A 14254-nucleotide genomic window follows, 5' to 3' on the forward strand; every position below is an offset into this window, starting at 1 on the left:
CAGAAGGATCAGAGATTGGTGTCTCTTCTGACATTACAGTCCGGGGATGATGTCTAGGAGTATAACACAGGGGAAGCAGACTTTAGTTTGCTGTGTATTTCTGGCGCCTATATTCCAGGCTGTTGTCCTGTTAGTCATTTACCTTCAAATACTGTTTTACTCGTATAATCTTTATCATTCTTCTTACTTTCTCCCCTTTCATTAGGTCATATGGTGTACATTTCTTTATAACCATTCAGGAAAGACATGGGTGGAAGTCACTTGTCTGAGGAGATATTAACCCTCACCCTCAAGATGATCTACCTGCTAACCGGAGAGGTGAGAGGACAATGGGACATTCCCATTCCACCTGTGTTGTGGCCCCAGTATGGATTGAATGAAAGTCATTTGAATCTAACTTTGATGGGATTAGCCAGTTATCTTATGCAGACCCTGGCAAAGAGTGACGCGCAGGGCACATGTGGCTCTCTTACTATTCCAGTGCATCCCGCAGACCAATTGCTTTTTTAATACTACAGAAGAGTTTTGATTCTGCAGTTAAAAATGCAACAGCATTCATTTTTCTTTGCATTTTTTCAGGCTACACATAGACGCCTATAAAGAAAAAATATCAACAAAATCAGAGTTCAGCAGCATCTTTGGATGCACCGAGGGTGCAGATTTCAAGAAATCACATCCCCTTTTCTTGGACAAATACTGCATTTTTTCAGTTGCTTTTTTTTTTTGCACAGAAGTCTTGCTGTGTTTAACTGTTCAAGCAAATATTTCATGAAATCTGTTCCCTCTGTGTGTCTAGAGATGGTGCTGACATGTGTGGATTTGGTTCTATTTTTTCTCTGGAGGCTTCTTTGTGGAGCCTAAAAAAATGCATCTAAAAAAACAGCAGTAACTTTATTAAGTGCAGAATCAATACTTTTCTGTACTGTAAAAAATATTAAAAATGCGGCTTTGCCTCTGCACCAAAAATGCGTCAAGGCAGAAAAAAGCAGCAAAAATCAGAGAAGATTGTTATTGAGTAATTTGGTGTGGATAGCTACAGAAAATAAACAATATTTATGGTATATGTGAACACGGCTGTGGAGACATTGGGGGTCAGCGCTCATCCAGGTCTGCTAGCCGAAACCGCATTGGCCAGTGATCGTGCTGCCTAATGCCCTCTCTCCCTTTAACATGGGCATAACACTATTCAGATAACACAGAGTGAGTGTAAAACGTTGTGGCAATACTTTATTGAACCACGAAACAGGCAGATAAGGCTGGTTTCACATTAGCGCATTTTCAGCGCGCGCACGGCCGGGGGTAGCTCCGCCCCCGAGCCGGCTCTCTGCCCGGCGTGCCCGCCCCTTGCTTGTAGCGCCGCCTACTAGCGGACAGCGGCGCCTGCGATCGGCGCACCCTATCTTTAGCATAGGGTGCGCAGATCGTGCGCAGGCCGTGCGCTAGTTGCGCTTTGACCTGCGCTGCGCACTTTTGACGGTGCGCCGTGCGCGCCAAAATCCGAAAAGTTTGATTTTGGCGCGCACGGCGCACCGTCAAAAGTGCGCAGCACAGGTCAAAGCGCAACTAGCGCACGGCCTGCGCACGATCTGCGCACCCTATGCTAAAGATAGGGTGCGCCGATCGCAGGCGCCGCTGTCCGCTAGTAGGCGGCGCTACAAGCAAGGGGCGGGCACGCCGGGCAGAGAGCCGGCTCGGGGGCGGAGCTACCCCCGGCCGTGCGCGCGCTGAAAATGCGCTAATGTGAAACCAGCCTAACACGTAGAACGGTCCCAGCAAAATAACCCAAGATGCTGCACATTACAAAATATCACCCTTCCGCTGACTTGCCGGGATAATGGTAGCTGTTACTTCAGAGCTCCCTGGGTCGACTATCCCACCTGTGGCACGCACACATAGAGGAGGTAACAACAAGCTTTGGAAGACGACAATCCGTTGAGGTACAAAGCCAGTTGACCCGAGGGTCTCAACCTGGCTTCTCCGAACATCTCCATAGTTCAGCGACGGTCAGTGGAGCAAATCTGTTTTATTCCAACCCGGACCAAGGTCCCCTAGGTTGTTTCCTGTAGAATGATAGATCTGTGCCCTTTGTGATGGAGCCATGATGTATTTGCAGCAGTCCTGTAGGGTCCCCTGGATGTTTCGATGTCTTGGAGTAATTTCTGGCTATTTTTCTCTATAGAGGCATGTAACCTTTTTTTATAATACTTAACAAGTGTTGTTCATTCAGTATTGACATAAAGGGTAAGAATGGAGATGAGTAGGTTTGAATATCTTCGGATAAGTGGGTATCCGAATGTCTATAGTGCTTACTGAATAGCTGCATCGGATACCTGGAGCACTCCCTATAATCAGCTGTTCGGCGCCACAGCTGCATGTGTCGCGGCTATGTGACATTCACAGCAAATGCATGGAGAGCCTGCAGCGGACCACTGCCTTGCACTAGCAATAAACCTATTGGTCAGTAACCCCGCCCCCACGATGGTCCTAGTTTCCCCCTCTTTGGGTCTGATAGCTTTAACTCCAAAACCTACGATGGATCCTAACTTCTCAACAGAAAGTCATAGGGAGGCGGTTTTGGTGCCATCTGATTTGTCCGGTCCACCGTTGGATTTCGAGACCAAACAGTTCTTTGCTTCCTTGCTTCTACTAGCCATTTTACATATTTCCCCACCCGTGGGTGCTAAAACTGGCTGAGGCCCCAGCAGGTGTTCTTGCCATTCCCTAGATCTAGAAAATGTAACCGGTATATGACTAGGACAAATGATAACTCCTTATGAAATTATGGCTCCCATATGTTTGGGAGGGGGGGTTTGAATCAGTTAAGCAGCTTGGGCTCCCATCAGGGATTCATCCTGCCAGAAAGGCCTTGGTCCTAGCTAAGCTGCTAGGGGTGTGGGTTTTTCCACTTGGAGCTTTTGAAACTGGACCACTTGTTTAGCCAGGTGTACTGTCTCAGCCTCATATTTTGAAGGAGGTCTATATTCTTGGACCGGATATGATGCAGTCGATGGACATGAAATTATATCGCCCATATTCGTCACATTGTGTAATGGGCCAATCTTTTTTTTTTTGAGGGGATGAGGGGCCATAGTACTGTGTGTGGGGCTTTGTGGGGACATCGTGTGTTGGAGTAGAGTGGATTGGTTGTGTGAACATCATACTGAGTGTGGATGGAGCTGTGTGATGATCATGCTGTGTGGAAACCCCAAGCTGTTGATCAAGGTACATCTATACTTATTAAATGGGCTAAGTAATGGAACGGTATGATTTATAAACTTTATAAAAAGCAGTAGATTAGATTTTGGTGGTTAGATGCTACAGGTAAGAGACCCTGTTAAAAGAAGCCCTACTATATAACATGTATTAATAGTAGCTGCTGCTCAGCACACTTAATTCTGCTCAATATTGAATGATAAACGTATAAATAATAATAATGTGCAGAATTAACTTCTGCCTTCCTCTACAGTCAGGATTTCATGTGGCTCCTTCAGAAAATGAATTTGAGATAAATGGATAAGTTATTTGAAGTGTATGGGCACCTTTTAGTATCTCTAGGCTTAATTTATGAAGAAAATTAGTTATTTGGATGCATTATATTATTATTTATTACTAGCTTGTATGCTTATATAGCCCTATCATATTCTGCAACACTTGCGTATTATCTTTTGTCCATTTTTGTCTTTACTAAATAAAGATATTCAAGGCCGACCATAGTCTAGATCCGTTGCACATTGTGTTTAGTGGTGATTATTCTTGTTTTCATACTTGCAGGAATGTGTGGTAATTAAAAAGATTACCGGTGACGTTGTGACAGCCTGCAGTATTCCTAAGTCCGAAGGATGGAGCAGGAGCCACAGCCCCATCATCGAGCCTCCACCTCACCCCATTTTACCTGAGAGATACAATGATCAGAAGATCCTGGACCTCACCAACAAGATGATTGAGCTGCTGACTGGAGAGCTGAGCGCTGCTGGAAATACTGGGGCATTATACAGTAACACAAGGGATGATGTGTCTGGGTCATGACTATATCATTGTGTGTCAGGTTCCTATAAGGAGTCAGGATGTCACTGTCCATTTCTCCATGGAGTAGTGGGATTATATAGAAGGACATACAGACCTGTATAAAAACATCATGATGGAGGACCCCCAAAATCACCAGGTAAGAAGAGCTTTGGGGACATATTTTTCTTTCTCCTTCGCCTCATTGGAGGACACAGGACCATAGGTGTTATGCTGCTGCCACTAGGACGACACTAAGCAAATACACAAAGAAATTTACTCCTCCGCAGTATACACCCTCTGCTGGCTCTATCCTGAACCAATTCTTGCTTAGTGTCTGTAGGAGGCACTAGGGTCTGGCTTCAGACCCCGACTTCATTATATTATGACTGTTGGTAATTCACCCTCCAGAAAAGATCTCGGTGCTTATCCGGGGGGGGCCCGGAAGCTTTCTCTTGCCCGCCCCCACTCCCTGCGGTTCGGCATGCAGGTCCTGGGGAAAATGGTAGCGACGATCGAGGCAGTACGGTTTGCCCAATTACATCTCCGTTCTCTGCAGCAGGCATTGCTGTCAGCTTGGGACAGAAATCCAGCCTCCCTGGACCGCCGGTTTTGCCTGTCACCCCAGATCAGGCGGTCTCTCAGGTGGTGGACGTCGACATCCTCATTGGATCAGGGAAGGTCCTTTTTTCCAGTCCACTGGCTGGTGGTGACCACCGACGCCAGTCTTCTCGGTTGGGGAGCGATCTTCTGTCACTACACGGCTCAGGGACTCTGGTCCATCCAGGAATCGCGTCTCCCCATCAATGTTCTTGAGATTCGGGCAATCAGGCTAGCCCTTCAGCGATTCCATTAACTTCTGGCCGGTCATCCCATTCGGATGCAGTCGGACAACGCCACGGAGGTGGTGTACATCAATTGTCAGGGGGGCACTCGAAGCAGGGTGATGCTTGAGGTAGCACACATTCTGTAATGGGCCGAGACAAACCACTCAGTCATCTCTGCAGTTCATATCCCCGGGGTAAAGATCTAGGCGGCAGATTTTCTCAACCGTCAGGGCCTGGCCTCGGGAGAGTGGACCCTTCATCTGGAAGTTTTTCAGCAGATTTGTTAGCGCTGGGGAACTCCGGATTTGGACCTCATGGCCTCCAGGCTAAACGCCAAAGTTCCGGCATTCGTAGCTCGGTCCCGCGACCCATTAGCCATCGGGTCGGATCCCCTGGTGCTTCCGTGGCATCAGTTTCGCCTCCCTTACATTTTTCCGCCGCTTCCACTAATTCCAAGGGTCTTCCGGAAGATCAAGGCGGAAGGAATCCCAGTGATTCTCGTTGCACCAGGCTGGCCACGCCGAGCGTGGTACGCGGAACTATTGCAACTAGTCGCCGACGCCCCCTGGCGGTTACCAAGACCGCCCAGACCTTCTCTGTCAGGGGCTGATTTACCTCCAAAACTCGAGAGTTCTGAGTTTAACGGCATGGCCATTGAATCATGGATCCTAGACCAGGCCGGTTTCTCGCAGCAAGTAGCTTCCACTATGATTAACGCTCGGAAGCCTACATCCATGCGCATTTACCATCGCGTCTGGAAAGCCTTTTTCTCTTGGTGCAAAACCGGCGGATGTTCCCTCTTGGGTTTTCTATCCCTTCCATTTTGGAGTTTCGTCAAGCAGGATTAGATTCAGGCCTGGCTCTGGCTTCTCTCAAATGTCAAATTTCATCCCTATCCGTCCTGTTCCAGCGAAGGATAGCTGCCAAATCGCAGGTTAAGACCTTCATACAGGGAGTGTCGCATCTTGTCCCGAACTACAAGATGCCATTGGAGCCTTGGGAAAGGCCCCCTTTGAACCCCTGCAGGACGCATCACTTAATCTTCTTTCTTGGAAAGTTGCTTTTCTTGTGGCAGTAACATCCATCAGGCGGGTTTCGGAATTGGCGGCTTTGTCTTGCAAACCTCCATTTCTAGTTTTCCACCAGGACAAGGCGGTCTTGAGGACGTCTCCGTCTTTCTTGCCCAAAGTCATTTCTTCTTTCCATCTGAATGAGGACATTGTTTTGCCTTCGTTCTGCCCAGCTCTGGCCCATAGTACTGAGAAAGCTCTCCATACTTTGGATTTGGTGAGGGCACTCAGGAAATACATTTCCAGAACAGCGTCTTTCCGCAAATTGGCTTCCCTCTTCGTGCTTCCGGAGGGACACAGAAAGGGCCTACCTACTTCTAAAGCTACACTAGCCAGATCCAAGAGGCTTACCGTGTCAGAGGTCAGCCTATCCCGGCGAGGATTAAGGCACACTCCACTTGGTCAGTGGGGGCTTCCTGGGCCATTCGGCATCAGGCGTCAGCAGAGCAAGTTTTGCAAGGCTGCGCCTTGGTCCAGCCTTCACACGTTTGTTAAGCATTACAACATTAATTCTCAAGCTTCTTCAGATGCGGCCCTTGGCAGACGAATTCTGCAATCGGCAATATCACATCTGTAGACCAGATTTAATTGTTTGATACACAAGGTTTCAGCTGTCGTGCTTTTTCCCACCCAGGGACTGCTTTAGGATGTCCCATGGTCCTGTTTCCCGCAATGAGGCGAAGGAGAAACAGGGATTTTTGTGTGTACTCACCATAAAATCATTTTCTCCGAGCCAATCATTGGGGGACACAGCACCCACCCTGTTAGCCTGTTGGCTTGTGGTTGTTCCTTGTTTTTGACATGTTGCATCTTTGTTTGCCATTTATGAGCTCCTACTGCTTTGGCACCGAACTGGTTCAGGGTAGAACCAGCAGAGGGTGTATACTGCGGAGGAGGAGTTAATTTCTTAGTATTTACTTAGTGTCCTCCTAGTAGCAACAGCATAACACCCATGGTCCTGTGTCCCCCAATGATTGGCTTGGAGAAAAGGATTTTACGGCGAGTACACACAAAGATCCCTGTTTTTTACGTAACTGCATGTATTTTTGGCTAAAAATAATTTTTCCAACTGGGTTTCATTAAAAATTTTACACCGTTTTGCTTCAGTATTCTTAGTGTTGCATTGTATTTTGCTGTTTGCAGATTGAGTAAACTGAGAACCTGTCAGTGAGCTCACTATGACTGGAGTGTTTGTAACTTTTTTACCTGTATTATTCTGAGCTCATTTCTAGCTATTTTATGACCACAGACCACTTTGACGTTGAATGTGTAGCAAATCAAAGAGCCTATAAAGTGTAATCTTTGCTCCTTTTTCATTAAACCCAAATGCAAAAATTAATTCCAACCCAAAATACATCGATTTCAATATAAAAACAATGTACCCAAATGTGGACAATCCCTTTTAATAGATTATAAAAGAGAGAATAGCTTTGTTGGTGTCCTCCTAACTTTAACTCCCCCATATTGTATTCTGTCACTGTGTTTTGATTTTTTCTTTGTTTTTGTTTTTTTTCAGATCAATCAAATAAAAGAAATTCTCCAGAGAGATGTCTAAGTCCATTGTATTTGCAGGGTTGTGTGCAAGAAAATCCCACTATCACTGTGGATCAGCAGGTACATAGCGTTGTCACATAGGTATGACAAGGCTATTCTTGCTACACAACGTGGTCTGTAAGGATGTTCTTCACCATTATTCATTTTTGCTGTTAGGGTGAACTTCTTGGTGATGTTAAAGCTACAGCAGAAGAAAATGAGACAAAACTGACTGATAATCAGTATTGTGCAGAGGACATTTCTACAAATGGCAGTGCAGGTATGTAATCGCTTGTAAACGTTGTGTGCACTGTACCATGGCGCTCATTGTTGACATTCTCTGTCCTACCGCAAACGAAAAATGAAAACTATAAATTTGACCTCAAATTTTTGCCATACTGAAAAGGTCACAACGGACTTTGCTAGTGACAATTTAAGGTACAGTGGTCTCCATATTAACCCAGGCGGGAGGGGGGCTAACATTGGCCCTCCTCGAAGCCATTTTAGTCCTGCTATTAGACCAACAGTTGGGTCTAATAACAGGACTGTTAGCGTTATGGACAGTCTGTGGTGCAACGTGACGTCTGTGGATGGAGCGAGACATGATGTCCCAGATGTGCTCAATCGGATTCAAGTCTGGGGAACGGGCGGGCCAGTCCATAGCTTCAATGCCTTTATCTTGCAGGAACTGCTGACACACTCCAGCCACATGAGGTCTAGCATTGTCCTGCATTAGAAGGAACCCAGGGCCAACCGCACCAGCATATGGTCTCACAAGGGGTCTGAGGATCTCATCTCGGTACCTAATGGCAGTCAGGCTACCTCTGGCGAGCACATGGAGGGCTGTGCGGCCCACCAAAGAAATGCCACCCCACACAATTACTGACCCACTGCCAAACCGGTCATGCTGAGGATGTTGCAGGCAGCAGATTGCTCTCTACGGCGTCTCCAGACTCTTTCACGTCTGTCACATGTGCTCAGTGTGAACCTGCTTTCATCTTTGAAGAGCACAGGGCGCCAGTGGTGAATTTGCCAATCCTGGTGTTCTGTGGCAAATGCCAAGCGTCCTGCACGGTGTTGGGCTGTGAGCACAACCCCCATCTGTGGACGTCGGGCCCTCAGACCATCCTTATGGAGTCAATTTCTAACAGTTTGTGCAGACACATGCACATTTGTAGTCTGCTGGAGGTCATTTTGCAGGGCTCTGGCAGTGCTCCTTCCTCCTTGCACAAAGGTGGAGGTAGCAGTCCTGCTGCTGGATTGTTGCCCTCCTACGGCCCCCTCCACGTCTCCTGGTGTACTGGCCTGTCTCCTGGTAGCGCCTCCAGCCTCTGGACACTACGCTGACAGACGCAGCAAACCTTCTTGCCACGGGTCGCATTGATGTGCCATCCTGGATGAGCTGCACTACCTGAGCCACTTGTGTTGTTTGTAGAGTCCATCTCATGTTACCATGAGTGTGAAAGCACAACCAACATTCAAAAGTGACCAAAACATCAGCCAGAAAGCATTGGTACTGAGTTGTGGTCTGTGGGCCCCACCTGCAGAACCCATCCTTTATTGAGGGTGTCTTGATAATTGCCCATAATTTCCATCTGTTGTCTATTCCATTTGCACAACAGCATGTGAAATTGTCAATAAGTGTTGCTTCCTAAGTGGACAGTTTGATTTACTTGGAGTTATATTCTGTTGTTTAAGTGTTCCCTTTATTTTTTTTGAGCAGTGTATATATATTTCTTTCCATTAAGATAATAAAGTTTATTCTGTTCACAAATTCTTGTTTAACTGGCGTTTTTTCATCCAACCAATGCACCACGATAAGTTTTCTAGCAGCATACAAAAACCTGGCTATAGCCAATCTCCCCCATTCATCAGTAGCAATATCTTCCACACATCCCAGTATGCAGGCCAACAGAGTACGCGGAATATTCACCCCTTCACCTCCTGGATCAAATTAAGGACTTTCACTCAGAAAGGCTGAAGGCGAGGACATGATCACATCATATGTAAGAGATCAGCCCCCTCATCAGAGCATCTTGGGCATTTTGAGTCCCCTCTCAGTCCTGCCGTCATCATCCACACTGGAGTCCTGTACATTCTATAGACTAAGTACAGCTGCGACACCCTTCTGGCCTCACTCATAGACACCTTGGAAATATACTGCAATATGGACTCCCACTGAGACTCTGAAATCGAACCCAGGACTGCCACCCATTTATCTCTCATTGTTAACGGGTGCCGTACTAGGAATGTTTCCAGCAGACCCCTGTAGATTTATGTAATGAATCCCCTCGTGGTGTTCTGAGGTCCTATGAGATTCAGTAAACTGTCTGGTTGCAGAACCACATGCGACACCCCAAACTGGTTGTTGAGAGTGTGTCTCAGCTGCAGATACTGGAAAAATAAATTCGGGCTCAAAGGAAACTCCTTCCTGAGCATTTCAAACGTCTTGAGTACACCACCATCAAGCAGCTGCTATACGAACCAAATGCCTATACGCCTCCACTGACCAAACCCTCTCAATCGCATCAGCTTTACCATTTTAGGGTCGAACCAGATTGGCGCGTAACATGTAAACTCTGTTATAACTCTCTACTGCTTGATTTTCTGCCAGATTTTCCCCATCATAGCTATAGTTGGAAATTTTTTAGGGTTCAGTCTAAACCTACCTGCCTCTAAGCTGGCTAACAATCGACCCTTCCCAGCTGATGTACTTTGTCTAGATTCTCCCCAACCCACCACATGCTGGCATTGGGACGCTACATAATAGATCCATGGGTTAGGGACCGCTAAGCCTCCCTTGTTTTTCGATCTTTGCAGATGTTCCAGTTTAATGCGTGTCCTTCCACCCTTCCAGATCAGATCCCTAAAAAGAGAGTTGATCCTATAAAATTTATTTTGTTCCAACCACACCAGAGCATTTTGAAGCATGTAGAGGAATTGAGGCATGAATATCATTTTAATCAAATTAGCTCTACCCGCAATCGACAGGAACAGTCTCTTCCAGGCCCCAGTCTTCTGCTGTAATCTCACAAGCAAAGGAGTCAAATTGAGCCGCTCATATAGTCCTCTATCTTTGCCAAAATCACAATGCCCAAATATGTAAGTTCAGTAACCATCCTGTTTGTGATTGATGCAGTAACAACGTATGAAAATATTCAATGGGTCTATGGAGGAAAGATAATATTGTATTAGGCCAGCCAATCAATTTCACGATTGAGTCCCTTTGGGCTAAATGTATCTAAGGTATAAATCCAGCATGTTTCACACTGTCTGAGTAGCTGGATACGGTTTCCACCCCTCCTCGGTCTATGGACTTTGTCTATGACCTGGAATCTTATTTGAGTCACATTATGCTTTACTTCTTTGGCTTGGGTGGTCTCCCCCTCGTACAGTAATCCACATGGACATTTGATAATGTAAATAACAAAGTTTGATTCACAGGTATAGAAATCCTTGTTGCAACTCATGCAGTTTAAACATGGAAAAGTGCTGGTCCTCCTTTGTCCTGTCAGTGTACGAGTTAATGTTTGTTTCTGTCTTTGTGACCCCAAGTCTGCCCTTACTAATTTGTCCTTAATGTTCTGTGGTCTACACATCAATGGTAAATGCTTGAAAGTGTTGATGTTTCGGTAAGCCTTGGTCAAGAGGGACCAATGTTTGTGAACTCTTTGCATTGAGGGATGATGACTGTGAAAAAACCGAAGTCTGTGTGTTTTATATGGGGTAATAGTAGCATGATCTAAGTCAGATAATGCTCTGGTCAGTTCGTTGTTCGTGATTTCGGCCAACTCCTCTATCTTGGCCGAAATCACAATGCACAAAAATTTACACTCAGTAACCACCCGTAAAGGAATCGCTGGGTCAACTGCCACATCCAAGCCCAAGACTTGTCCCAGTTAATGGATAGTCCTGAAATAGTCCCAAATTTAGTAATGCTGTGCATAGCAATCCTCAGACTCCTGTGCATTTCCTAGGAACAGTAACACATCATCCGCATAAAGGATCTTTATGATATTGAAACGGGTGACATGTTGTTTCTCAGTTAGTGGACATGCAGGTCTTATATCCATCCAGAGTTTCCTCATACGATTCATGTATCCTCTCTCATTTGGTCTGCTATTGCAGTCGCATTTCATTAGATCGAGGGTTTTCTTGTCTTGCCCCTGAACGGTTTGTTCCATTTATCATCAGACTGTCCACTGTTTGGGCGCATGGCAGAGCTTGGAAGGGAAGGAGCACCGTTTGACCTTTTCAACGCAGAATTGGATGGAATTGAGATCAGATGCCATGTCGCATCTCAACTCCAACCCTAACCCCAACACACCCCTAACCCTAATCTCAACCCTAACCCTAGCCCTAACTCTAATGGGAAAATGGAAATAAATACCGTATTGTTCGCTTTATAAGACGCTCCGGATTTTAAGACGCACCACAAATTTTGAGGAGAAAAATAAGAAATTATTTTTTAATAAAATGGTGGTGCTTCTTATCCTTGCATTTTATTGCTTACCGGGGTTGGTGACTGCGGTGTAGCGGGGTCCCAGGCTCACTCCTGGAAGAGGCAGGAGTGGAGTGATGCTGCAGGCCGCATTCAGGGATGAGGGGGGGCTCCGATGTGTGCCACTGCTGCCGGGTCTCTCCAGGTGTCCGGAGGTTGCTGGACTGTGTTGCGGGTGTGTCCAGTGCCCAGCGGTGCTGCGTGTGTGCCCGGCGCTGCCCGGGGCTCTGCCGGCATTGTGCGACAGGCCAGAGCCCCGGCATTTTCACGGTTCCCCTGTGTGCCATGGTTCAGGTAAAAAAATGGCCGCCATCGCTTGCGCAGATGGGATCTCGGGACCCAGCTCTCGAGAGATGAGGTTTCAGATCTCCTCTTTTGAGAGCTGGGTCCCGAGATCCCATCTGCGCAAGCGCCAGTGGCCATTTTCTTTATCGGAGCCAACGCACACACAGGGGAACCGTGGAAATGCTGGGGCTCTGGCCTGTCCCACAACGTGGGCAGAGCCCCGGGCACACACGCAGCATCGCTGGGCACCGGAGACACCCGCAGCATCGGCCAGCAACCGCCGGACACCCCCTGATCATGGCCTATGGTAAGGCATGTCCGCTTTGTAAGACGCACCCGCTTTTCCCCCAAATTTGGGGGAAAAAAGTATGTCTTGCAAAGTGAAAAATACGGTACTTTTTAAAAAATTTTTATTATTTTTCCCTAACTAAGGGGGGTGATCTAATCCTTATAAACAGGGAGGAAATGGTTGAGGAGGTAAAAGTGGCTGGGACCCTAGGAGGTAGCGACCATGCTATTTTAGAATTTTGGATAACTAGAGGCGGAAGACCTGTGAAGACTCAGACGTCAAGGTTAGATTTCAGAAAGGCAGATTTTAAGGGATTCAGAAAGAGAATTGGAGGGATCCAATGGCTGGATATCCTTAAAGACAAAAATGTCCAGGAAGGATGGGAAATCTTGAAAAATGAAATTCTCAAAGCACAGTTGTTAACAATTCCGAAAAGAGGGAAGAATAGGAAGCATTTAAGGAAACCAGGATGGATGAACACAAAACTTAAGCACATGCTAAAAAGGAAGAAAAAAATGTTTATAAAATGGAAAGAGGGAGGCATATCTAAAGAAGAATATAATGCTGTCTGCAGAACCTGCAGGGCACAAATCAGATTATCTAAAGCTGAAAATGAATTGAGGCTTGCAAGAGATGTCAAAAGCAATAATAAAGGATTTTGGGGATATGTCAAAAGTAAAAGAAAAGTCAAAGATGCTATAGGATTTTTACAGGATGAAAATGATGAAATGGTAAGACAGGATGTTGAGAAGGCTGAACTTTTAAATTCCTATTTTGCATCTGTTTTCTCTCAGAAAGGAAATGTAACATCAACTGTTCCTCACTGTCCTATTAAGGGAATAGAAGAATCCAGGATATCTATAAACAGAAAGATAGTGAGGAAACACTTAGCTAACCTAAATGAATTCAAGTCTCCAGGTCCAGATGAATTACACCCCAGAGTACTGAAGGAGATAGCAGAAGAAATTTTTGAACCCCTCTCCATAATCTTTGAAAATTCTTGGAGAACAGGAGAAGTGCCAGAAGACTGGAGAAGAGCAAATGTTGTTCCTATCTTCAAAAAGGGGAAGAAGGTGGACCCAGGCAACTATAGGCCGGTGAGTCTGACTTCTATACCAGGAAAGATCTTTGAACAAATTATTAAACAACATGTATGTCATTACCTGGATAAGAATGAAGTGATTAAACAGAGTCAGCATGGGTTTGTAACTAATAAGTCATGTCAGACTAACTTAATTTCCTTCTATGACGGAATCACTGATTGGGTGGATCAAGGAAATGCTGTAGATATAGTATATCTTGACTTCAGCAAAGCATTTGACAAAGTATCTCATACAATCCTTATTGAAAAAATGACTAAGTATGGAATGGACAAGGCAACTGTTAGGTGGATTCATAACTGGCTTAGTGATCGGACCCAAAGAGTGGTCGTAAATGGCTGCACATCCAGTTGGAAGAATGTCTCAAGTGGGGTACCACAGGGCTCTGTCCTGGGCCCTGTATTGTTCAACATCTTTATCAACGATTTAGATGAAGGAATTGAGGGTAAACTGATTAAATTTGCTGATGACACAAAGCTAGGAGCGATAGCTAATACTAGAGAAGAGAGAGAGAGGATTCAAAAAGATATAAATAAACTGGAGAAGTGGGCAGCAACTAACAAAATGGTTTTTAACAGGGAGAAATGCAAAGTACTACATCTGGGCAATAAAAATGAAAAAAGCATATACAGAATGGGAAGAATAGG

At 45.8% G+C, this 14254-nt stretch overlaps 1 protein-coding gene across 1 annotated transcript in view; it reads left to right on the top strand.

Annotated features, from left to right (window-relative positions):
• The first annotated feature begins 246 nt into the window (after nt 1-246).
• Nucleotides 247-14254, top strand: part of LOC141100158 (uncharacterized) — a 78324-nt gene continuing 64316 nt past the window's right edge. The window contains exons 1-5 of the mRNA XM_073588436.1: nt 247-318; nt 3772-3994; nt 4145-4162; nt 7416-7513; nt 7610-7712. Of these exons, the coding sequence (XP_073444537.1) occupies nt 247-318; nt 3772-3994; nt 4145-4162; nt 7416-7513; nt 7610-7712 (514 nt within the window). The remainder of the gene's footprint in view (nt 319-3771; nt 3995-4144; nt 4163-7415; nt 7514-7609; nt 7713-14254) is intronic.

This window comes from Dendrobates tinctorius, unplaced genomic scaffold (assembly GCF_039654945.1).
Source record: "Dendrobates tinctorius isolate UK_male_01 unplaced genomic scaffold, ASM3965494v1 ptg000103l, whole genome shotgun sequence".
NCBI lineage: Eukaryota > Metazoa > Chordata > Amphibia > Anura > Dendrobatidae > Dendrobates > Dendrobates tinctorius.